The following is a 23,949-nucleotide window of genomic DNA, read 5'->3' on the forward strand; positions in this document are numbered from 1 at the left end:
CCTCCTGGATCCCTGCAGGGCTACGGCCAGCATCACCCTCCTCCTGGGCAGGACCAGGCAGCTGGCGCAGGATGCCAGGGCTCAGGGAGCGACCAGGAGGTGCAATTTGCTTTTCCAAGACCAACCTGTTTCTCGGCTGGCCTGGCGCCCCTTCCCCAACTTGTCGAATGAGGAAGCTGAGTGCTCTTCTGTTTCTTACGCTCTGTTTGCAGACATCCCCTGAACTGCTTCCATACAGGCCCTGACACCTCACATACACCCCAGGGTTAACATATGGCTTGCATCTCCCTGAGGCCGCTGCTCAGACCCCACACCTCTGTCCCCCTTTGGTTGAGCAGTGCCCTTATTTCCCCACAGCTGGGACTGCTGCTGCTGCTGAGGAAGATGTACAATGCCAAAGGCAGCTGGAGGGAGAGGAGACCTCCAGGTGGTGGCACAGTGCAGGAAAGCCACGCTGCATCAGGGCCGAGCAGCCTGGCCAACCCAAAGGGGTCCATGCAGACCCTTGTACCTGCAGCAGGGACCTGAGCAGGGAGGGCACAGCACAGGCAGCTCCTCCTGCTAGGTGTCCCCCTTTCCTCTCCCTGCTCCCTTTTCTCTTCCCATGGTTCCCATCATTCCCCATCACCTGCAGGTGTGGGTTGCACTGGGCAGGCCGTGGGGTGCCTGTGCTGTAGCTCCTGGACAGAGCCACCCCACAGAGCCCCCGTGTCTTCCCCAGCTCTGTGCCTCTGCCACCAGCTCCTGCCCTCAGCTGGTTGCCACGGAGCGGGGTCTCAGCACCACGAATGCCTGGGACCCCCAGAGGGCTGTGCCATCGTTCCCCTCCTGGTGTCACCTTCCCTTTTGACATGCTGCTGCTCTGCTCATCGAAGGTGGGCTGCTGGGGGCAGCAGGGAAGGGGAGCGTGCTGTCTCTGGGAGAAAAACCTCTGATAGAGACTTGGGCTGGGTCCAGCCCTGCTCATCACCATGGCAGAAGTCCCACTGGCATGGGGTGGGCCAGGCTTTGGCATGGAGCAGGGAGGAAAGATTGGCATGTGGGACTCTATGGGGCCAAGCCGAGGGTTGAGGGGCTCTTTAAGGAGAGCAAGGGGGACTTTTTTAGAGGGAAGAAGAGGCCCAGATCACTTCCTAGGCTTGCCAATGCTTTGTGACCTCCAGTTGCTCTTAAAATTTTACTTTTCATGCCAAAAGTGAAAGTGACCTCTTCCTGTTTGGCAGCGTAAATCCATTAACCCCTTGGGATCCTTGGATGAAAGGCTCCAAACATCTAGTGGGATGGGAAGCTGTGGGAAGTGCCTGGTCCTTGAAGCTCATAGTCTGCAGGGGTTCTGCATCTCCTCAGCCCGGGCACCCCAACCTGTGTGTTTCTTGCTCTCCTCAGGCTTAGTGGATGTGCCTCCTGTTGTTGCTTTGCCTTCTGTTTTTGCACAGCATCTCACACATCAGAGATGCTGACTGCTGCCCGGGGCTCCAAGGTGCTATAAAGCAATATATGGCAACAAGGCAGCAGGCTGATGGAGAAGCAGCTTGGTACAGGGAAGCAGTGCTGCTACACCTGGAAGGCAGCCACTTCTGGGGATTTCCTGGTTTTGCTTTAATTGTGCTGGACTGACAGGGCACCCCAGCCCTTCTCAACAGAGAAGAGAGGGCTAGAGACCCACAGAACCTGTCCTGGTGCTGTGGTGAGCCAGCTGGCTCTCCAGCTGAGCACAGCCAGGAACAGGGAAGGGATGGGGCCAGGCTTGAACATCATTGCCACCAGTGATGGCATTACAGCCGGATTTACCCCTGCAAGGGCAGAGGTGAGCTCAGGCAAAGGCAGCACAGCCTCTGATGCCTTCAGGCATTGACTTGCAGAGGATACCTGGGCTCAAGCATAAGTCAGACACTCAGGAGAGAAGGGTGCCTGAAGCCATGCCTCATGCAGTTGGAGATGGGAGGCAAAGCTGAAGGCCTCTTAGGGACTTTTGTGGCATCTGCCCAAGGCCAGGGTTCCCACCTGCTCTCTCAGGATGTACCTTTGGAGATTTCTGTGTTGGATGGCATTTGTGCAGGAGGAAGTCTCGTGTGTAAGAAAACAAATAACCTCTTTGCATGTCCTCCCTTGGGGTTTGGTAATTGACCATTGACCGAACAAGCACCTGCTGAATCAATAATTGAGATTTCAGGGTGTTGCAGAGTGTGACAAAGGTTTCCTTAAGTGGAGGGTTTCCCCCAGCGTAGTTTCTGTGGCGAATACGCCAGTGCAGTCTCTCTAAGCAGTCCTGTTGCTGAAGTCCTGTGCCTTGATCGTCATTATAGCCCTGAGAGCAGTTCTTCCAGGAAGAGGCACGGGCTTTCACACCCGAATCCCAGTGCAAGCAATTACACTTGCTGCCAGCCCTGCCTTGCCCCTCTCCCCTCCCTGCTGTTGCAGATTAGTGTGGTGTTCTTCACTTCCAGCCCAAACACCTTTTAGGATGCCGTTCAATATTTGCCTTCTCTCCCCCCAGGGGTGGCTGCCTTTCTGTTGTGGAAGAGTGCTTTCCCGTTTGTGTGGTGTATAAAGCACTTCAGAAGCACTTTGGAGCCCTTTAGGCTGCTGAATGGTGTTGTGAGAATCGCTATTACCAAAGCCCTTTCCTGCTGCAGAAGGTCTTCGTGTTACAGGCAGCCTAGACCTCCTGCACCGCCCTGGTAGGAGAAACTTGGGCTTGAACTACGAGCAGTGGTTGGGACAGGGGGGAGACTCGTGAGCAGGGGGTCGCAGGGGGAGCGGGCTGAGGCTCAGTGTGGTGTCTGGACGAGATGACCCTTCATTAGGGCTGGCTGTGCTGGTGCAGGAAGCAGAGGCGTGCGGGGCAGGTCCACCAGCCTCCATCTTGCCGTGCCTGCCTGCCCGCCTGGGCCCAGCCTGCCCGCCCTCCCTGAGGTAGCGATGGCAGGAGTTGCTCCCCGCTGACAAAGGGGGACGTTTAATGGGATCCACCATGAAGGCAGAGCCCAACAGAGCTGGGGCAGCCCCAGGCCGCCCAACAGAGCTGGGGCAGCAGGACATGGACATGTCCACCACCAGGGCTGTGGAGGAGGGGGGTCTCACCCGGGGTGGCAGCGGCCTGCACTGTGGCGCCCGCACCTCGGTCTGCTCCGTTCCCCATCCAGGGTATCCCGCTGCCTGCTCGCCTTCCCCCCGCCGCTTCATCCCACTGACCTCTCCTCTTGTTTTCTCTCCCCTTCTCCCCGGCCCCCCGGAGCAGCAGCGGCCGGTGAAGCAGTCTCTCAGCAAGTCGCTGTGCCGGGAGTCCCACTGGAAATGCCTGCTGCTGTCGCTGCTGATGTATGGCTGCATGGGAGCCATGACGTGGTGCCACGTCACCAAGGTGACCCGGCTGACCTTCGACAGCGCCTACAAGGGCAAGTCCATGATGTACCACGACAGCCCCTGCTCCAACGGCTACGTCTACATCCCGCTGGCCTTCCTGGTGATGCTCTACGTGGTGTACCTGGTGGAGTGCTGGCACTGCTACACCCGCAACGAGCTGCAGTACAAAGTGGACGTGGAAAGCGTGCACGAGCGAGTGCAGCGGATGCAGCAGGCCACCCCGTGCATCTGGTGGAAGGCCATCAGCTACCACTACGTCCGGAGGACCCGGCAGGTGACCCGCTATCGCAACGGGGACGCCTACACCACCACCCAAGTGTATCATGAGCGGGTCAACACCCACGTGGCAGAGGCCGAGTTTGACTATTCCAACTGCGGAGTTAAGGACATCTCCAAGGACCTCATTGACCTGGAGAGCTACCCGGCCACGCGGCTCCGCTTCACCAAGTGTTTCAGCTTTGCCAATGTGGAGTCGGAGAACTCCTACCTGACCCAGCGGGCCCGCTTCTTCACGGAGAATGAGGGCCTGGATGACTACATGGAGGCCAGGGAGGGCATGCACCTCAAAAACGTGGACTTCAAGGAATACATGGTGGCCTTTTCCGACCCAGACAACCTGCCTTGGTACGTATCCCACTATGTCTTCTGGGTGGCTGCTCTGCTGACCCTTTCCTGGCCCCTGCGGGTGCTAAACGAGTACCGCACCTCCTACGTCCATTACCACGTGGAGAAACTCTTTGGGTTTGACTACGTGGCGGTGACGCCGGCTGAGGAGCGCTCCTTCTGCCGGAGGATGCCCCGCGTCAACACGGTGGACAGCACCGAGCTGGAGTGGCACATCCGATCGAACCAGCAGCTGGTGCCCAGCTACTCGGAAGCGGTCCTGATGGACTTGGTGGGGCTCTCTGGCTGCACCAGCTACTCGGCGTGCCGCTATGGGGGCTACCGGCAGAACTGCGAGCGGTGCCACAGGACTATAAGCAGCTCTTCCATCTTCTCCCGCAGTGCGCTGAGCATCTGCAACGGTAGCCCCCGCATCCCCTTCAGCAGCAGCCGCTTCTCGCTGGGCCGCCTCTACGGCTCGCGGCGCAGCTGCCTGTGGCAGAGCCGGAGCGGGAGCCTGAACGAGCAGAGCTGCCCCACGGAGCAGACCCGCCTCTCCAGCCAGGTCACGGTGGAGGAGGAAGACCCCCCTCCTTACCAGGACGCCCTCTACTTCCCCATCCTCATTGTGCACCGCAATGAAGGCTGCCTGAACCACGACCACCGTCACCTCCACCGCAACGGGTCCTGCGTGGAGACCTCACTGTGAAGGCGGGGGGGCAGTGGGATCTCGTTGCTGATGGCCTGGCCCGAGCCAGCGCAGGATCTGGGGAGAAGAGCGCCGGGGAGGGAGATGCTCCGGGAGGATGAGGCGGGATGGAGCGGTGGCTCTGACCTCCTGGGGGAGTGAGTGATGGTGCTCTCCCTGACATGGCACAGAACTCTAGACCGACCACCACATGCAAAAAAGAAACCCCAAAACCATAATTCAGCAGCGTCAAGATCCAAAAGGGGGAATGAAAAGACAGGCCTGTTGCAGGGAGGGGGGTGTTTCAGCTCCCAGCTCTGTCTCCAAGCTGCCTCGTGCTCCGAGGAAACAGTGACCGCCAGGCAGCACCCTGCCGCACCTCTCGCCACCCCTGCTCCCACTTGCACCAGAGCCAGAGCCCTCACAGGGTGGAGGGAGCGACATTACCTGCCTGTGCCTGAAGACCTAGGGTGCCTGGCTACGTGGAGCTGATGGGCAGGTTAGAGAGAAGTCTGAGCGCCATGAATCCAGCTTCCCCCTGCCCCAACCGTTCCCCACCCTCCCCGTTTGTTTTTTAGACCATGCTCCGACTGTTACATGCTCTGGCTCCTGGGAACGGCATCATCTCCAGAGGACCCCAGGCACGGCTCCTGGGGAAGCTTCGGGATGCCAGCTCTAAGGGTCAGCATCCCGGGGCGAAGGACTGTGTGCTCGGGATGAGCGCGGGCAGGCAGCGCTGGGGAAGGGATGGAGGTGCGGACCCAGGTGGAGCGGAGAGCGGCGGCAACACCGACCTGCCGGCTGGAGGAGGGCTCAGCTGGAAGGAGAGCGGGAGGCTCTTGGTGAGCTGGGGAAGGGGAAAGGGTTGGTGCCGGAACAGCATCGTGCTAAGAGCTGGCGTGTCTATTGGCGGAGGTCCCCAGCCTTGAAGCGGGTCCTAATTGCTTGAGGCAGGCACCAAGGAAAGCTCTGGTAGGTTCAGCTGCGGCTCACCTATTGATAGTAAGCCAGCAGGGTGGTGCATGTCTGCAAGAGGGTGTTGTGCACTAAATCAGGCTGGTTTCTGGCTGCAGGCTGAGCCGCGGACTTCTGGCAGCCTGGTTTTGGCAGAGAGCTCTGAGGGGCGGTGAGGGAGAAATGCAAAAACACGCTGGAGAGTTGGGAACCCCAGGCTGGGGACGTGGGGAGCACAGCAGGGAAGTGTCTGCCACCAGAACAGAGCCTGGGGAGATGTTAGAGGGAAGCCTGCTTAAAACCGGGCAGCTTTCACTACAGGGGTATTTCCAGAGAGGCGTCAGGCTGCAAGGAGTGAGGTGAGCTCTGTGCTTCTCTGCCTTGGTCAAGGCACACTGGCCTGCACTGAAATCTGTGTCGTCCCCTGCTAGGAAGGAGCTCGGTGGTGCTGGGCAAGGAGCCTTCATGTCACCAAGTCTGCATCAGCGCCTGCAGCACAAGGGCATCCAGCTTTTCTTCTCCATCAGCACGTCCCCAGGTCTCTCATGTCACTATTCTCAGAAAAGCTGTCTCCTTTTCCATCAGCTCTTTTGGGAGGTGGATGCCAAGGCAGCCAGTGGCTTCTCCTGACAGCACTTCTCAGCCTCACCACACTTCCCTCATCTGCTGGGGCAGAAGACGTCTGAGAGCAATGTGTCGTGGGTCACACGAGCAAGTCCATTAGCACCTGGTCACTCGAGCTTGGTGTCTGTCTCCACATCCATTTCGGAAGGGCAAGACATAACAGCAAACAGCGAGGCACTGTGTTTAACCCAGCCACTCTTCCTCCTCCTCCCAGCTTGCTAACAAAGGATCTGTTTCTCTGGTCATGCCACTGTGTTGCTGCACCGACCAGGCCTTGGGGACTTTTGAAGATCATCTCTAGTGGATTACGTTTAGAATTGCAGGACCCTTCTCTAATGATCACTGCATCTCTGCAGGATACGCAGACAAACAAGGCTGGGCTTGGCTTTGCCTCCAGGGTTGTTCCTTCTGCTCTTTGTGCCTGCATGCCCTGGACAGCGTCTCTTGCCCTCCCGCATTGATTTGTCCTCCTGGGTCTCAAGGGCTAGACTCCAAACAATGGTGATTTGAACACAAAGTCCCTTAAAATCTCACTCTGTTATGCTTCTGCCTTGTAGTCTACCCTTCCTCTCGCTGCCAGACCTAGATGTTGGCTTAAATAAGAGGGCCCCTGTGGAAACAGGGAAGCACAAGGTCTCCGGTGTGGGTACATCCTCCTCTGCTTTTTGTTCTCGTTATCGCTGGCACAAATTCAGGCCGCGTAGAAGTGCCCTGTTGGCTGTCCTGGAATTTCCTTGCTCAGTGATTACATTTGGCTTGCTGGGCGCTTGCAGTTCTCTCTCCGAGGGCCCGATGTAACCTTGGGCCAATGCTGAGGGTCCTGGTGAGCCTCAGGAGGTAGCGATGTGGGCTCGTATATCCTGGTGAATCAGGAGACCTTCAGCCAGTGGAGCTGCTGTGGGTCACTAGTGAGGCATGTGTGTCCTTTCCAACCTATTCTCTATGAAATCTCCTCCACATTGCTTAAGTTCAGCTGCAGTGGCTCATCTTTTTATCTCTGTCCTCCAAGGTGTGTTGGACAGATGGATTTATCAAAGGTTTGGCAGGCCTTCCAGCTCCCTAGGGCACAGAGAGTCCTCCGAATAGGGACAGATTGCTGGGGTGTCTGTGCCCCATCCTTTAGCTGCAGCGCTCTGCTGGCAGATGCCTCACCCCTTGGCCCTTTTTGGGCTTCCTCATGAGGTTTCTTCAGAAGCACACAGGCACAGGCTCCGGAAGGCTCTGCTTTTTTCCATGCACCCTTGCAGCTTTCCATGGCCGTGCAGTCAGACTCTGCACAGCGCTTGCCAGCGGGTTTTCCTCTCACTCCAGGGCAGGGGAGGTGGGAGCACAGCCAGCTCCTCGTCCTAGCGCTTTGTGTCACTGACACAGCCCTCGAAGGGCGCTGCTGCACCCTGTCACACGGCCGGGCAATGCCTCAGGGCTGCTTGGTGTTTCCCCTTGCTGCCAGTGTGCTGGCCAGGTACTTAAAAGCTCTTCAGCTTCCTTGAACTAGAGAGGACTGACGTGTGAGGGCTCTGGATTAGGTTTGGGGAGGGTGATCCTCAAGGGGCATCACTACCTGTTTATCCATCTTTCAGCACGCACTGGACGTTTCCCAGATAGAGGGCTTTTGGGCTGAGCAGCTGTGGGGCCGTTCGCTAGGACAGGGGGAAGGAGTCTCAGCCTGTGGCCTACCCCAAGCCTTCCAGAATCACACTCCAGGCAAATACTCAGGGTTAGTGCTGGGGAAGCTGCCGCTTGACTTCAAACAAGCACAAACCCCTCTTTCCTCTTCCCCAAAAATGCACATTGTGGACAGAACCCACTGCAAAGCCGCAAAGGCTTTTAATAGGCTGCAAAGCTGTTTAATAACGCTGGGGGATGCCTGTGGGGAAGGAATGCAGGAAGAGGTTTAAGTGGAAGCCAAAGAAGGTTAGGTGGCATCTGATGGCAGTACAACACGCCTGATGGTTAGCCCTTGTGCAGAATGATACCTTTTAAGCTCTCCTTCCAGCCTTCCCAGTTGTGGCTTCAGTTCTGTCTGATATCACCAGGATGCTGCCTGACTTCTAGCAGGGCAGAGCAGTGTGCTCCTACTCCTCAGCAGCAGCTGTAGGGTACACGTCTGAGATGCTGCGGTAGCACCAAGGCGTTGTGTCACCAAAGAGCTGCAAGTTTCAATGTGTGGTGTGGGCTTCGAATCGTGTTCCGTTTACATTCCGTGGTTAGAAGGTCCCTGTGAATATGAAGGTGGGTCTGATCAGGATCACGATCACAGAAACGTGACGTGGTTTAAGCACAGGTATTAAGGGGCTGTGGTCATCCCTAGTGTAACGTTATTGAGGCCAGTGGTGCTATACCAATGTGAGCATGGCTTAGCAGCTCCCCAGAGTGATCTGTCCTTGACTCCAAATTGATCTGCCGCAGTGGTGCTTTGATGCGTAGAGTTCATGTTGGGACTTGGCCAACGTGAATGAATGTTGAATATCTACTGTCTCTTCAAGCCATGAGTTGAACTGTTTTGCTCTGCTGCCTCCACCACAGCTGCTCCGCGAAGGGAAATGTTATGCCCGTGGATGTGATCTCGTCAGCTCCCTCAAAAGCAAGCTAAAACAAGCAAATTGACCTCTACCGCACTGGGAGAGTAGCCTTCTTCCACAGCACCGCAGCCACACACAAGGGAAAAGAGGTCCCAAGGTCAGAACTGAACCTGCAAGACCCATGGCCTCAGGGACTGCCCTTCTTCCTTCCCTCCTCGCCTCCTCTGTCTTACCTGGGGCAGGGACAGCTTCCTCGTGGAGGTGAGCCAGCTCCTCGTCCTGCAGCCCCAAGGCAGGCCCTACTAACAGGTACATCATCCACCTATGCAACACTCCCAGGATCTGCCAAGTTTTCAGGAGCCCATGACAACGTGCAGCGTGTCCATCCAGCACTGAGAACAAGCACAGCTGCTGCTAAATGGGTGTTATTCCTCCCCTCCTAGTGAAGACTGTTTTTGTTGGGGCCTTTTGTTTGCTCGTTTGGTTTTTGTAAACTCCAGACTCCTAGGGAAACGAAGCTTGCGAGAAATCGGTGCCCATCCTGAACCATCCCCAGCCCTTTGAACTCTGGGAATGGGTGGATCACCTGCTGTGACTATAATTTAGTGGACTTTGTAGAGCAAAGTAACTTCACACACAGACACACAAGGTTCTTTCACTCTCCATCAGCGCAAGCTGCTTCTGCAACCTTAGCTACTCGCGTTAGTGGAAGAAAAACGCCTCGCTAGAATGTGTTGAGATGACTTAGTATTTTGCATCAGTCCCACGGTCCCGATGGCCATTAGCAGCGCTGTCAGCTGACGTGCCATGAATTCAGGCTTTGGATGGCAGCCCACGAAGCGGTCAGGGTGAAAAGGTTTGGAAGACCCAAGGCTGAGTCTGTACACGTCTCCGGAGCACACGCAGAGAGCAGCAGCTGAAAGCAGCCATCCCTCTGGCTCAGCACAGGGGGAAGTGGTGGGGTTTTGTTTGGGCTGCACCTGCCTTCCAGGGAAAGCCTGTCCCCGGGGGCTGACGGGAGGGGAAAAGAAAATCTTGGGGCATCCGATGAAGCAACGTGCACGACACTGTCAAGCCAGCTGGGGAAAAAGTGTTGGTGGAAAAGATATGCCAGGGGAACGTCTGGATAGCGCCTCAGGGGCTTTGCCGTGAGGTAAGGTGATCAGGAACGGAGGCTGGAGCTTAAAATCCTCCTCTGCACCCAGGTAGAGGTCTGGGCTTGACATCCATACGTGTATTGATGTGGGGCAGGGCATGCTGCTGGGTACCCATGAGCACAGCTGGGGGATGCTGCCCTGCAGAGGAGCTCGTGTTGGTGGCTTTGGACTGGTATGGCCCCGCCGTTCCCGTAGGGAGTGGTTTGTGGGGTGGCAGGGCACTGCTCGTGGCTTGTGGGAGGAAACTCCTGACCTGGTTTTTGTAGGAGGATGGTGCGAAGTGTCACATTTGCTGCAGTGACTGGCAGGGAGCCGGGATAAGAGCATGGAGCAAGCTGTGTTTGAGATGAAGCCGGTCCCCTGCCGGCTGGCTGAAGCGCGAGAGCTGTTGGATCTGCTCCCTGGCCAGCGCTCTGCGGCTCTGCTCACCCTCCCCAAACCTGGTGTGGAAATGGTCTCTTGTGGCTGTGTGGGACCGGGGGGCCTGCAGAGAGGGTGTACGGGGCCAGCCCTCAGAGGCTTTGCAGGTGGGGTGATTTCAGTGGGAGACGCGAGGCCAGGCAGGGCAGGGCACTGCTGTGCTGGAGCAGCGGTGTCTGGAGGCAAGGAGAGGGAGCAGGGCAGCGGGTGGAGAAGGCCTGGGAGAAAGCAGGCTTTTGGGGCAGGCTGTGAGTCCCAAGGGGATGTGCAGGAGGCATTTCCCAGCTGAGGTGCCCGGGCCAAGCCTCGCTGCATCGTCAGAGCAGCGATGCTGCCTCTGAGCCCCGCGCTGACAGCTGGAGCACGTGTCACCGAACCGCAACGGATGATGCAGCCACAAGGTGTAAATGTCACTAATGAACAAATTGCCTCGTGCCTGGGAGAGGCTAATCCATCACGGCTGGGGACAGGGATCTGACAGGGCCGGTTATTTCGGGTGCAGCCTGTGGGGAGGAACCGCTTCACGTCTCAGCTGTCCCCTCTGCCCAGGGATGCCGATGCAGGGCTTGGCTCTGTGCTGCTCCCCGCCTCCCCACCACACCAGCTCAGGGCTCAGCCCTCTCTGTGCCACCAAAGGAGGAACCAGGCGGGCATTTGGGCTGGCAGAAAGCTGTGCCCAGCCATCTGGAGGGCTTGTGTCAGTGTTCCGGGGTGCAGGGCTGTGGCCAGTAGTGCTTGCTGCGGTGTTTTACAAAATGCTGCTTGCTCCCCAGCTCAATTTCATAGTTTTCCCCAATAAGAGGTGCCCTGGTGATGCTCCAAGCCCACCCCTCACCCCGTCAGGGGACACAGCCGTCTGTACTATGCTGTCTCGGGGCTGTGCACAGCCCTGGGATGGAGTTCGGTGTGAACAAACCCAGCCCTGTCAAAGCAGAGGGACGCCAAGAGCAGTACCTATCCCCTATGCATCCTCCTGCTCCTCCAGCCCCAGCTGGTGCCCGAAATCAGCCCGCCGTCCTGCTGACGACATATGCCAGCGTGACACCTTGCAAATCGCTGCCTCTGCGGCTGCGAGCAGAAGCCGAGAGGCTCGGGGAGCTCCTGCCCCCCTGCACGAAGCACGGCTCGCCATCTGCCGCAGCCGGCAGCCAGCCCGCGGCACCCGCCGCTGCGTGCACGCGGTGGAAGCCCCCGTGTCGCTCCCTCCCCCCCATTTTCTCCCCGTCCTCCCCCCCTCAGTCTGGCACAGACCCACGCACACCCCACGGGCGACCTGCCGGAGAAGCTGCTGGTGGGTGCTGTCAGCTGTCGGGCTTTAATTTTAGCAGTGTTTGGGAAGGTTTGAAGCCTTGCAGAGTGGCGGTGACGGATGGCCGGGTGGTGTGCGGTGGCCAAGGGGTCCATGGGAGGGCAGACAGGGGGTCTCCAGGCCCCAGGAGGATCTGCACGGTGCCCCAGGAGCATGCTTGGATGGGGGTTAGAAGGTGTTAGCAAATCTTGGGCATGCACATCAAGAGGAGCTGGGAGTATCCTGGAAAGCAATTCAGCGTTTTTTTTTCTGGTGACAAATTTTCCATGAGCCCTTTCCTTCCCACCCTGCTCCTCGCTGGCTGTGCTGGCTGCTTAGTGCTCAGCGTGCTGGAGGGATCCCACCGCTGCCCTCCCGACACCAGCCCTCATCGCCCAGCCCTGTGCCTGGAGCTATGTGCAGGCTTTCCCTGGACCAGGACACCCCCATTAAGCCCCCCCCATCCCTGCTGGAGCCGCTCCTTCTTCAGCCTGAACCTGACCTGGGTCTTTTCTGCTGTTTTCTGAGCACGAGTTCTCATCTCATTCAGGTGTGTCATTCAGTGGAAATATTTTGTAAATGCAAACAAAAAGAAACAAATCTTTTCAATACCTCGGTCTCGAGGGTGGGAAACAAGGCGTTGGAGATGCCCGGGTGGGAAGGACTAGCAGTGCCTGCCACTGGCTATATTTTCTTGCAGAAGTAGCTCCTGGGAGCATCCATGAGTGGTTTGGAAGGGGGCTACCCTGATCTGCAAGTCTTTGGGGTGACCCACGCGGGCACCCTCGTGTGGCCGCTGCTGCCAGTGGCAGCCTCGTGCTCGATCCTTTCTGATCCATCAGGCGGGTGGCTGTGGGTGGCAGAGCCACCGGTGTCTGTGTCCGTCAGGCAGAGCAAGGCACAAGCGGGTAGGTGGCGAACAAATTCTTTTGTGAGCACTGGGAACAGTTTTTACTTTTCAGCTATGTCAATATGATCTAGCTCTCTCCGTCTCTCTATATATGTACAAACAGTATATCACAATGTTGCCTTTTTTGTTGGAAATATCAAAGTACAAAGATTGTAAGCCAAATCGGTGTAATAAAAGTTTCAGATGATTCACGGAGGAGGCTGTCGGCGGTGGCTCTGTGGGCATGGGTCGTGGTCAGAGCTGGGAGAGAGCCGGAGCCCCCGCGCTGCTCCAAGGGCAGGGGCTGAAAGGGGTGAAGGCAGCCATAAGGGGAGTGTTTTTCTCAAAAATGCAAATAAAACCAAGCCTCTGAAGGGCAGGCTGACTTCCCAAGGAGCGCTAAAGCAGTGCTGATCCTAGCACTAAAGCGCTGTGAGTGGATGCCTTTCTGCAGCAAATTAAGGATGACAAACAGCATCCTACGACAAGGCTTTGGACAAAGTGGGAGATTTAGAACTGCAGGAGGCTGAGCAGGTGAGTGTCTCTGCTACTGTCAGGTACTGGTGACATTTCAGAGGCTGCCCCCCTTTCCTGTCACGGCAGAAGACCCTGCAGCCAGCTAAAGGCAGCCCCAGGCAGCGGCTGTGCTGTGGTGTCCACCACGCGACCTTTTCTCCCAGCTCCAGGCAATGCTGCCTGTTTGGGGGGAGCAGGGTGCCTCTGCACAGAGACACACCGGATGCTTTGACCCCTGGGGGACAGCAGCGATGGGTGGGCAGCTGGGGAAGCAGCCCCAGAGCCCTCCCCTGGGGGTGCAGGGGCTGGATTGCTGACCCCAGGTGCTCTGCTGGAAGCTTGTACAAGGGGAGGTTTGTCAGCCCAGATCCCACACGGGGAGCCAGCCTGGTACCTGGGGAGCTTTCTGCAGCTTCCTGGTCAGAGGGGCCTGGCTGGTGGCTGCGGCTGAGGTCCCAGCCGGGCGGCGTGCCGGTTGGCCCACAGCATCTGCCCGATGAGGAACTCGCTCTCCTGGCCCACCTCTGCCAGGCGGAGGTCGAACTCGGTCAGGGTCTTGTTGCCCGCCAGCCCTTCCAGCAGCTGCTTCCCACCGTCCTGCAGCGGGTACAAGAAAGAAGCCCAGCAGTGAGTGAGGCTTCACCCAAGCCCGAAACATTGCTCCCAAGAGAAGGACGGGGAAGGAGCGCAACCTTATGCAGCGCTCAGTGATATGAGACATGCTAATGACTCCCTCTGGGTATCGTGTCAGGAGTCCTCAAGCTCAGGCTGGTTAATGGCACGGACAGAGAGGATAACCTGCGAGGAGTGTCTGCTCTACCCTGTCCCCCTGTCCCCAGCTCCCTGCCGGGTGGGGACACGTGGCAGTGCGACTGGGCACTCTGTTCCTCATCCTGCTCGGTGACATTTCCTGGGCACGGCTGGATTTTGTGGGGGGAATGTCTCATGCAGCTCAAGTCCAGCCTGCACAGGGTCAGACAATGCAACGTAGGGAGGCAGCTCGCCTTGGTGCATTCCTTTCCCTTGCCTGAAACGTGGTCTTTAGGGATGCAACAATTTGCCATTTTTTCCCACAGCTCTTCTCTTTCAGGTACCCACCACACATCCCAACCCCATCACCTCCATCCAGGCAGCCCCCTCTCCTCAGCACCCTGCCTGTTAGACCTCTCACTAAAAAGGACAAAGAAAGGAGAGGAACCTCTGTTTAAAGGGGTACAGAGGACAGGATTTGATGCATCCCTAGCAAAAACCTTCATTTTCCCACATGTAAAACAAAGATAAAAACAGCAGCCCACTTCTTGGGGTGCTACAGAGCTTCACAAACGAGTACCAGGAGAGCTCATCAGAGCTCTCTTGTGCTAGGCACAAAGATTGTTATTTACTAAGCAAAAATCCTGCTATCCTTTCCAACACTTGTCCCCTTGTATCGTTCCACTCAGATGGTTATCCATCTCCAGACCCATAAAAATGAGGACTCACAAAAGGTTTTCTGCCATCAAATCCTTTTAAAACCATTGTCAAACATATTGATGCCAATATTCCTGCCAGCAGGGACAGCTGGTCTTGCTGTCTCTTTATTGTGACAGTGAGAAAAATTGAGGCAGCACAGAAAGTTTAAAAGCCAGCATGATTGCATTTAGCTGTCTAGTTTCAGATTTCTAAAGCTCATTTTTAATCAGCAGAAGAGAAGTGGTCTGCTTTGTGGGCATGTTGCACACTGCAGCTCTTAGGGATGCACTAAGATTTGTGGATGCTCCTCTGCCTAGAAAATGCGAGCCTGTGGCTCAGGAGCCACAAAGAAGCATCCAGACGTGACACTTTTGACCTACTGCACCGCACCAGAGCTGCAGGGTGAATTAAAGGAGCTCAACAACAGAGCCAGTTTTCCAACAATCTCCTCATGACGGACAGGATAGATTCTGAGGAGAGCAAAAACTGTCTGTGCGCTGCTGCATGACAGATGGCACAGCAGATCCGAAGTACAGAGGATATGAATAAGGCCCTCGTCTTATGCCACCTATCACTTTCATCTACTCCCACGTGGGTAAAGTGGCTGTGATTTTCCCAGGCATACTCCCTGGATTTCAGTCTCCCGTGGGGAAAATCCCTCTCTGCCCAGAAGCCTGGAAGCCAGCGTCTGCCTGAGAGCCCCGTGAGAAGAGCTAGACGTGAGTGAGATAAATGTGTGTGTGTCCCCACAGAAGAAGATGTTCTCTTTTTTTGCTGTCTGCTGCCATCTCCTCACTGCCTGCAGCTGATTGTTATCCCAGCAAGACTGCAACGTGGGGAATGCCTCTGCCCTGTGGCTTTGAGGCGGACCAGGCTCAGCATCTCCTTTACAACTGAACCACACAATCACAGGATGCCTGGGGTGGGAAGGGACCTCTGGAGGTCACCTGCTCCAACCCCCTGCTCAAGCAGGGACACCGAGGGCAGGTTGGGACCGTGTCCCAGCATCAAACCTCACACCCATGCAGGCTGTCCAGCTGCAGGGAGCGGGGGGTTTCTCTTACCGGCCCTATGTGGTTGCACGACAAGTTGATGCAGGTCAGGGTGGCGTTCTGAGCAAGGACCTGGGAGAACAGCACAGCGGTAGGCTCCGACAGCATGTTACTTCCCAGGTGGATGGACTTCAGGGTGGCGTTGGTCAGCAGGGCATGGCCCATCGCCTGCCCGCCCTCGTCCTCCAGGTAGTTGAGGCGCAGATTCAGGGAGGTCAGGGCGCAGTTCTGAGCCAGGGCTTGGGCGAGGGCCTGAGCCCCCGCGTGATGGATCTTGTTATTACACAGATCCAGGGTTTCTAATTTGCTGCGGTTGATCAGCTTGCTGACAGCTTGTGCCCCCGTGTCCCCGATGAGGTTGTGGGACAAGTTCAGCTCCATCAAGGAGGGGTGATCCAGCAAGCTGCGGACCAGCAGCCTGGTCTTGTCGTCATCCACATTGCTGCGTGTCAGCTTGAAAACCTGTGGGGTAAAGGACAGGGACACTGAAACAGGCGCTCCGGACAGAGCTTTGCACAAGATCTTAAGCCTGAGGCTCACCAGAGGTGAGATTCATCTCCCTTTGCTTCAGACACATTTAGCCAGCGGGCTAAGTTAGCTGTTTTTATTGTGGAGAGGGCAGGACACGACACTGAGGTCCCCTGCCTGCCCCAGGGTTCATCTCATGGAAACTCCCATTCCTCTCCGACTCTGTGGGATCTCTAACACACAAGGCAAAATCAAATGAGAGAAAGCTGCCCAAACTTCTGCAGAGACTAATAGCTAAATTCACCCCCAATCACAATTGGATTGTCCAGACAAGCACATGCACTGGCAGTAACCCACAGTGCTCTTCCTTAAGGGCAAGGCTCTCTGTGACCAGGGCACCTCAATAGCAATGTGAGAGGTGATTTCCCTTCTGGATGCCACACAGGAAAATATTTCCTAAAGCATGTCAATTTGGAGAGAGAATTTGGCCAGCTTGCTCTGGCTGTGCTCTGGTGAGCGATGCCTGTTGGTGTTTAGGAGAGGCTAAATATCTGCATGGCAATTGTCAAAGAACTGAGGGTTTTGTTAGTACCTGGGAAGAAAAAGCCTCCTCACTCTATGTGAGCATTTTCCCATGCTCTTCCTGGAGGTCTCTGGGGTATGTCAAGATTTATTTACTGAACATAACCACCAAAAACCGTCCCTAAGAAAAACTCTCTGGCTTTCCCCTCTCTTCTCTCCCAGAACCACATAAGGAGTTAAAGCAGGAGTGTTGCTTTCTCTTGGGCTACAGGGAACAAGTTCTGAGGCAGCAAATATGTATGTTTTTCACCCTCTGGCAAAGTCTTCTACCAAGAACAGAAACAGAGAGAGATGCTCAGCAGTTGGCCAGTGAGTTAACGTCTCTTCACTCGGCCAGACAGGAACTTGCAAAGGGAAGGGTGCCGCCACCAGGGAAACCTGAGCCCCGGGTTTCTCCCCCTCCTCCCCCTCCAAAGGAAATCTGAAGATAGAGCTGAGGAAGAACAATTTATTTTGGGATGCATTACCTTCAAATTGTGGCACTTCTTCACAGCACCAGCCAGGTTGCAGCAGTCCTGGTAGGTGAACTTAAAGAGGTTCCACTCGAAGTTCATGCCACAGTCCTTCACACCATAAGTAAGATGAAGCTCCTCAAGGTAAGGGAGAGCAGTAACAAGGGCTCCCAGGTCATAGTGATGCATGGGGACCTCGCCAAACCCCAAATCAGTCCCTGAATCAGAGAGGTCGTCCGCCTCCTCCTTCGGATCCACCTTCAGCGGTGGCAGGAACTGATCAACCTCCAGTTTCCTCACATAGTCTTTGCAGAGTGGGATGAGCTCCAGAACCTGGTTGGGGTCCGTGGTGTTGGGGACAAAACTTTTCAGGATGTTCTCCAGGTGACGTTCGAAGAACATCCGTTTCCAGCTGTCCCCATAGCTGGAGATGTCACACACTTGCCAGCGCTCGGTGCAGCACCTCTTCCAGTAGTCCTCATCACTTACTACGTTGGCAGTGACTGCGAGCGGAAGGCCAGTGGGGAGCCTGTCCAGCACCTTCCTTTGGTGCTCAGGCAGAAGACGGTCTAAAATAGGGTTCTCTGGAGGGAATGGAGAGGAGGAGAGGTTGGTCTGGGCTGTAGGAAGTGGGGCCGGCACTGTGGTTCTTCCCGGACACCCAGCTGCTGATACTGGCTCCCCTCTCACTTGCCATCAGCTGGTGCAGGGAGCTAAGCTGGAGGAAAATGACTCATTTTTTTGTGTGTAGGATTTCTAACTTTTATAATAAAGCATCAGTGTAATTGGGTTTACCCTCATAATATTTGGGAACTGCACCAGAAGCTTGGCTCCCGGTTTAAATTTGGTTTTAATGCTGTTGATATTCAGAGCAGGACTTCTGCTGCCAACAGAGCTGCACCGGGCTTACAGTGACGGAAGAACTTGGCTTGCCTGTTGCTGAACTTTCTCCCTTTGGTCCTAAACATATTAAAGGATATTTGAGAACTGAGTTACCTGCATGCCTTTCATGCAAGTCCTCATGCCTTTTTATCTGAAGTCAGGTGTCTGTCTTACCTGTGTGCCTATCTGCACATGGGGAATCAGATTTTGAGGCACAAAGTGGGGTTACTCTTATATTTTCTCTGTCTCTGTGGCATTCCCTTCCCAGAGTCCTACCACAGGCTCCCCCTGGAGTCTCTTCTCCGTGCCCCACAGCTGGCACCGCAGGACTTTCTCTGCAAAGTCCCACAGCACAACCAGTGGTGGGACAGGTACTGGCAGAAGCAGGATAGCTTCCCTCTGGATCACATTTGGCATCAGACTGTCTGATCGGGCTGGTAGGACCCTGAGGTCCCTGAGCTCAGCCCCCAGGCACCACACTGTTTTACAGCCCCTGCGTGGACACATCCTTGGGCCTACCTTTGGGCTCTGCTGTGGCTCTGCCGAGTGATGGCTAGGCCCTTTCTCTCCCCCTCCCAGCCTGTTCCCAGATGAGACGTGCTTTTTATATGTTACTACGCTTCACCCGTCCACCTGCTTCAAAAGCACATTCCCTGCCTGAGGGTGTAACTTGTCACATCGCCACCAGAAGCCGCGGAGGAAGCCTGAGGCCGTGCGCATCGCACCACGTGTGTTTGGAGCCTCCGGGGAGCAGGGCTCCTGCATCCCCCGTACAGCACTCAGCATGACAGGGCTCCGTCCCTGTGCTGGGAACCAGGCCTGTGTGTGACCCACGAGAAGGAACCAGAGACCTCACAGCCCTGCTCACAGCTGAGGGGAGTGAGCCCAGCAGAGTACGGAAGGAAGAAGAAATTACAGGACAAGGTTAGGGCAGCCATGTTCTGGATAGCAGCCCAGAGGACGAAAGCCATCCCAGAAGCATGCAAGTGCATACGCAGCAACTAAACACTTTGTCTAACTAGCTGCCTGAGGAGATATTTCCCCCGCTGCTCCTTTGGCAGGGCTGGGTACCACACCGTGCCTTTCAGCTGCCTCTGTGCCTTGCCGGCCCTCTGCTCCCGCACACCCCGGGGGAGAAGCTCTCCCTCCCGCTTACGGGTGAAATTGTGGACGATGTGCTGGAGGCAGAGCTCGGTGAGCCGGGGGACAGCCACAAGGGACCACTCGGGGTCCTCGATGATGCGGTGTATGCAGAAGGAGTCGGCGGTGAGCCTGCTCTGGGAGCGCCGCAGCGAGGGAACGGGCCTGCTCCTGCCAGCAGCCTGCTGCATCCCGCTCACCAGCCACGTCTCCTTCACGGGAAGCACAAGGGAAACTGCTCGAGGTCAGGGGAACGCCACCACGTTTTCCAGCTGGAAAAGAAAAAGGCAATCAGGGAAAGAGGCCGGCTGTAAGGGTGCCTGCTCACACAGCTCTTCTGTCATGCGTTTTCCCTCTGCCCTCCTTCTGCTTCCTCTGCCTGCACTGGAAGCAAAGCAACTATTATTTACCCTTATCTTCATACAGTGCCTTGCACAAAGAGGTCTCTAAACACTACATGTAATAAACAGATAACAGGGTGGTGTTAATTCAGTGTGCTGTTGAAGAGGATGGACAGGAATTGATAGCTCGCTGTCTTTTCCAATGAAATAAATAGGTGAAGCTGGCAGGAGCTGGGTTTAAAACAAAGGGAAAAGGTGGTTTTTCACACCGCCTACGGTTAAGCTGGGGAATTCCTTGCTGCAGGATGCTGCGGATGCTGACAGCCTGTGGAGGCTCCAGCACAAGTTCAGGGAAGAAAAACCCTTTGGAGATGATTGAGTGCCCAGAAAGCACACCTGTCAGAGCCTGAGCTGAAAATGGTTGGAGGTGGGAGAGTGCAGGTGGAAACAAACACATGCACGTGCAACTGTTTTCCTCTCCCCTGGGGGAACCCGCTGCTGTCAGAGAGGGATACTGGGCCAGATCACCCCCCTGTTGGATCCAGTGTGCCTGCCCTCATGGCTCTTTACAGGCAGACGCTTACTATAAGTGCATTCATTTTTTTCTGCTTTGCTCAATTATTCTCCAGCTGAACTCTTTCCAAACATCCATTAACTGATGAGATGGGTCAGACCTGTGCAGACCCACACTGAGCAGATATGAGCTAAGATAACCAGCCTGGAGCAGAAGGCAGGATGCCCATCCCTATTAGCTCTGCAGAGCTTTCCCAGACCAAATTTTCTCATTTGCTGCTTCCCGCCCCAACCTCAGGACCAGTGCCTCAGTCAGCACGAGTCCCTCTTTCTCTGAAAGCTCTGTAAGGCTTTGTGAGCTTGCCTGCTTCTGCTCCTTCCCCCTCCAAAAGAGATGTGAGGAAGGGCCTGCAAAGACACCTGCAAAAGGGGGAAGAGAGGAGATCTGTGAAATGCCAAGAGCTAGATGTCAGAAACAAAATGATCCACGTTGTACTGCAGAAAATGTCAGCAAAGGATTCTTCAAATGTGCTTGTAGCAGGTCCTGGAAGAGAGGAACCATTTCGGGATGGGAGTCAGGAGATGAGGGTGAGGGAGAGAGCAGCAGCAGGGCATCCTCCGATGCAAAGCAGGAGGACACAGGTGCCAAGGGGAGCTGCATTTCCTGGCAGGCACTGCTGCAAAGATGGCAAAAGCAAAGGCTGTAGAAAAAAGAAGCCTGGTCTGAAGAAGGGTGGGTGTGGAAGGAAACAGAATGGTCCACACACAAATGAGAGAGCTGAGAGTCCTTCCTCTGACCTCCTCAACCCAGCTGAAAACCCAGCTTGTGGTGCTTGCTGGGCTTCAGCAGAAAGGCACAGCGCAGCCAGCACTGGCAGAGGGGAGGTGACTGGGAAAAATGCTTTCTCCTTGCTCAGCCCTTCATCCCACTCAAAAAGCATCTGTGTCACTCTGCCCCCCAGGCCACTCACAGCTAACTGGGGCTTCTGATGGCTTTTCTGACCATGGCTGCGTCCCCTCGCCTGGGCTGCAGGAGGCTCATCGAGACCATCCTCATAGCTGGGATGCTGAGCACGTATTTAAACTGCAAACCAACATTTCACTGACACCTCCTCTGATCTGGAGATGGGACATCTGCTCAAATCTAAATTTCTCTGCTCTTTAGATTCACCCTGGAACCCAGAGAGCCTGATCAGGAGTTGGGTGGGAAGCGGTGACCTCTGGCTGGTGCCTCTCTGCAATGGGCCTTAAGGAAAAAGAAAAAAAAAAAAAAAAAAAGGATGCCAGACGAGGAATCTATTTAGCTTCAAACATAATGAAATTTGTCTGTAAAGGGATAGCAGGCAGAATTAGGCCAGCCAACCACTTGGGAAAATGGCTCATGTCGCCACCGCCATCCAGCTGGTGCTGAGGGCCAACACTGCGGTCCTGCATTACCATCAGTGTGCCAGACCCCTGCCCCTGAGGGGCTTCAGCGGCAGGAAAAGCCCTTTAGGGACCAAGCATTACCCCCCTCATATCCTGTGGCTGTCTCACTCGCCTCGCCCCCGGTGTCTCGGGAAGGTGTCTCCACTCCGGGAGGCACGGCACGCAGCCGGCTGCCTCCCAGCCCTCGGCCCCCAGCAGCCACATCTCCCAGCTCACACCGGTGGGGTCTCTGGGCATCACGGCCCCCCTGAGCCCCTCACCTCCCACCCGCTGCCAGCGACGCGGCCGCTGTTGCCTGCTCGCGGATGTGTATCCGGGGCAGAGGCGGCCACGGCTCCGGGGCGGGACTCTGGCACCCGGGTAACCCAAACACATCACACTCAGCCTGTCCGGCACCTACAGGCGTCACCCGTGGGAATCCCACGCCACGGTCATGCGTGGAGCCCCCCTGGAGAGGCCCCTGCAGCAATGGGGGGCACACGGTGCTGCTGGGATGGTCAGGTACCAGAGCCGCATGTGGGTGTTTGGCTGCGGGGAAGACGCCGGGTTTGTTGCCCATTTGCATTCTAAATCTCACCAGGAACAACTTGCTGAGGGTGTGCTGTCAGCTCCCGAAGCTGGTTTGCTTCCAGGCCCTAATTTTGGGGCAGTCACGGGCCTGTGTCCTGAGCAAAGCAGTGACTGCGCATGTAGTACAAAGGGATGTAAAGGTGTGTCTCATTTCCCCCCTCCCTCAGACCTAAGCGGCGTGGTATTCGCCGGTAGCTTTCCAGGCTGAAAGGCGACTTTTGCTCTTTCAAAATGCTGATGTGCTCGGCAGCGGGCACATCCGAAGCCCAGCCAGCGCGTGCCCTGTGGGAGCGCGCCTAACGCTGCTGCCAGCTCCCAAGATGTTCCTGTGAGTCCCCGGACAGCTGGCGTTTCTGGGGAGCTGCACCGCCTCCCGGCTAACCTGTGTCCCCTGGTTGTGAAGAAGAGGTTACAAATGTGATCCGAGATTACCCCAAAGGCTTCACTACAAGACAGCAAATGGGAAGGCATTGGGATTAAACAAAGAATCAAGATTCTGAGGCCTACTTCGTGACTTTCAGTGATGTGCAGCTAGACTTCAGCAGCAACGTAGGAGTGGCCTGGTGCTGTCTCTCCAGCTCCGAGGAAGAGACTGAGGCAGCCTGGGATTCAAGCTGGTGTTTAACCAGCAGGGAAGTCAGAGCCCTGGCAAAGCCCTTCCCAAAAGCTGACCCCACGCTAACCATTTTATTTCTGGGAGCACATCTTCAGGGCCTTTAAGATCTTGCTTTAAAATAAAATAAAATAAAAATATCGCAGAGATGGCATGGCCCAAGTATTGCAGTCTGTTGTGGAGCTGGATACAAGCAGGTGTTGAACCATTTGCTGAAAACAAGCAGTGGTACCTTCAAAGTGGCCGGGTTAACATCTCCACATTTATTTCCAAGCACATCGACATTAACACGCGTTTCCAGCAGGGTGTGCAGAGGTAGGCACTTCAGATGCCAGCTCCAATGCAGCTGGCTAAGTGTGGAGGGTAAAACACCCATGTCATTGCCACTGCCATTCCCATTCCCACTCCCTAAAAAGCAGTCACTACCTCCTGCAGCCCTGCGGGAGCGCCAAAAGGATCAGGAGGAGGAAATAGCCCCTGCAAAGCCAGCGCTGAGGGGACGGGGAGCATGGTGTGCCCGCGTGCTGCCTCTCCTCCCAAAGCCTTCCGCTCTCCCCAGGTCCCAGCAGGAGCCGTGCAGCTGCTGGCAGCTATTAATAGAGGTGTTGATCGTGGGTTCTGTCTCCTGCCGCTCCCTGGGATGAGCACTAATTACCCTTCGTTAGCCGGGATTTGGTTCCAGCTCCCACCTTCCAGCCCCCTGCCCGGCGCTCGCAGGGAGAGGCAGCAGCGCAGGAGCCAGCGCGGCAGGGAGCGGTGCCCAGCTCTCGGGGGCATCCCGCAGCCTCCTCCCTGGGTGCTGAGGGCAGGAAGGATTTTTCCTCAGCTTGGCCTTTCAAATGTGCCCCAGGAGCCAAGCAGGTGGTGTGGTGAATGGCCCCACCAAAGCCTGAGGAAGCTGGCGGGTGGGATGCTCTCTGTTTAAAATTAATGAAAGAAACAAGGTGGGGAATAAATTATAAACAGCAGATTTGGTCTTATGTTTCAAGTACACTTTTCAGTTCAAATACTTTCTTGCCTGAATCATGAAAGCCTTCAGGTGGGCAGGATCCATGCCCAGGGCCCCAGTGGCTGCTGCTTGCAGCCCCCTCTCTCCTTCCCTCTCACCCAGATCTCTCCAGCGTCAGGCCAGAAGCTTCAGGCCCCTCTGCCGACTCCCACTCAGCTCCTTGCATTGCATCCCAGTGCCAGATGGCAAACTAGCTCTGGCAGGAGCTGTGCCAGGCTCCCCACCCTCCCTCGCCACCCTTTGAGCTACAGAAAAAGGCTGAGGGACCAGCACAGCTCTTCCAGTGGGCGCAGACTTCAGGCTGCCCTGCTTTCCCCAGCCTTCAGCCCCGCCGTGTTGGGCACCCCCATGGCTCCCGTGCCTCTCCGTTAGCACCGCCTGAGCTCCGGGGTCTCCGCTGTCACTCCTGGGTCACCAAATTTC

At 56.0% G+C, this 23,949-nt stretch overlaps 3 protein-coding genes and 1 long non-coding RNA gene across 4 annotated transcripts in view; 2 read left to right on the top strand and 2 right to left on the bottom strand.

Annotated features, from left to right (window-relative positions):
* Window positions 1–4,878, top strand: part of TMEM151B (transmembrane protein 151B) — an 8,888-nt gene extending 4,010 nt beyond the window's left edge. Inside the window, exon 2 of the mRNA XM_035323344.1 lies at window positions 3,242–4,878. Coding sequence (XP_035179235.1) covers window positions 3,242–4,678 — 1,437 coding nt within the window. The 3' untranslated portion in view covers window positions 4,679–4,878. The remainder of the gene's footprint in view (window positions 1–3,241) is intronic.
* LOC118165347 overlaps window positions 1–8,040 on the bottom strand; it is a 9,379-nt gene extending 1,339 nt beyond the window's left edge. The window contains exons 1-2 of the long non-coding RNA XR_004749999.1: window positions 7,828–8,040; window positions 7,728–7,750 (exon numbers count right to left, since the gene is read on the bottom strand). This is a non-coding gene — a long non-coding RNA (uncharacterized LOC118165347). The remainder of the gene's footprint in view (window positions 1–7,727; window positions 7,751–7,827) is intronic.
* LOC118165344 lies at window positions 5,036–12,214 on the top strand. The gene is made up of 2 exons (XM_035323356.1): window positions 5,036–5,965; window positions 10,904–12,214. Exons 1-2 carry the CDS (start codon window positions 5,795–5,797, stop codon window positions 11,651–11,653), a joined length of 921 nt encoding a protein of 306 aa, XP_035179247.1. The 5' UTR covers window positions 5,036–5,794; the 3' UTR covers window positions 11,654–12,214.
* Window positions 12,199–21,623, bottom strand: TCTE1 (t-complex-associated-testis-expressed 1). Its single transcript, XM_035323345.1, has 7 exons — window positions 21,605–21,623; window positions 20,929–20,937; window positions 19,069–19,324; window positions 17,046–17,614; window positions 15,541–15,990; window positions 13,422–13,624; window positions 12,199–12,815 (listed from the first exon to the last, which is right to left on the bottom strand). Exons 3-6 carry the CDS (start codon window positions 19,241–19,243, stop codon window positions 13,448–13,450), a joined length of 1,371 nt encoding a protein of 456 aa, XP_035179236.1. The 5' UTR covers window positions 19,244–19,324; window positions 20,929–20,937; window positions 21,605–21,623; the 3' UTR covers window positions 12,199–12,815; window positions 13,422–13,447.
* Window positions 21,624–23,949: the final 2,326 nt, after the last annotated feature.

Source organism: Oxyura jamaicensis, chromosome 3, assembly GCF_011077185.1.
Source record: "Oxyura jamaicensis isolate SHBP4307 breed ruddy duck chromosome 3, BPBGC_Ojam_1.0, whole genome shotgun sequence".
Lineage (NCBI taxonomy): Eukaryota > Metazoa > Chordata > Aves > Anseriformes > Anatidae > Oxyura > Oxyura jamaicensis.

Bases quoted from the DNA above. Each gene is read 5' to 3' on its own strand.
- LOC118165344 (XM_035323356.1), top strand. From the start codon at position 5,795: ATGCAAAAACACGCTGGAGAGTTGGGAACCCCAGGCTGGGGACGTGGG. The intron at 5,966-10,903 runs GTGAGGTGAGCT...ATGCAGGGCTTG, and splicing joins GAGGCGTCAGGCTGCAAGGA to GCTCTGTGCTGCTCCCCGCC.
- TCTE1 (XM_035323345.1), bottom strand. From the start codon at position 19,243: ATGCAGCAGGCTGCTGGCAGGAGCAGGCCCGTTCCCTCGCTGCGGCGC. The intron at 15,991-17,045 runs GTAATGCATCCC...TTTACCCCACAG, and splicing joins AGAAGTGCCACAATTTGAAG to GTTTTCAAGCTGACACGCAG. The intron at 13,625-15,540 runs GTAAGAGAAACC...TACCCGCTGCAG, and splicing joins CGTGCAACCACATAGGGCCG to GACGGTGGGAAGCAGCTGCT.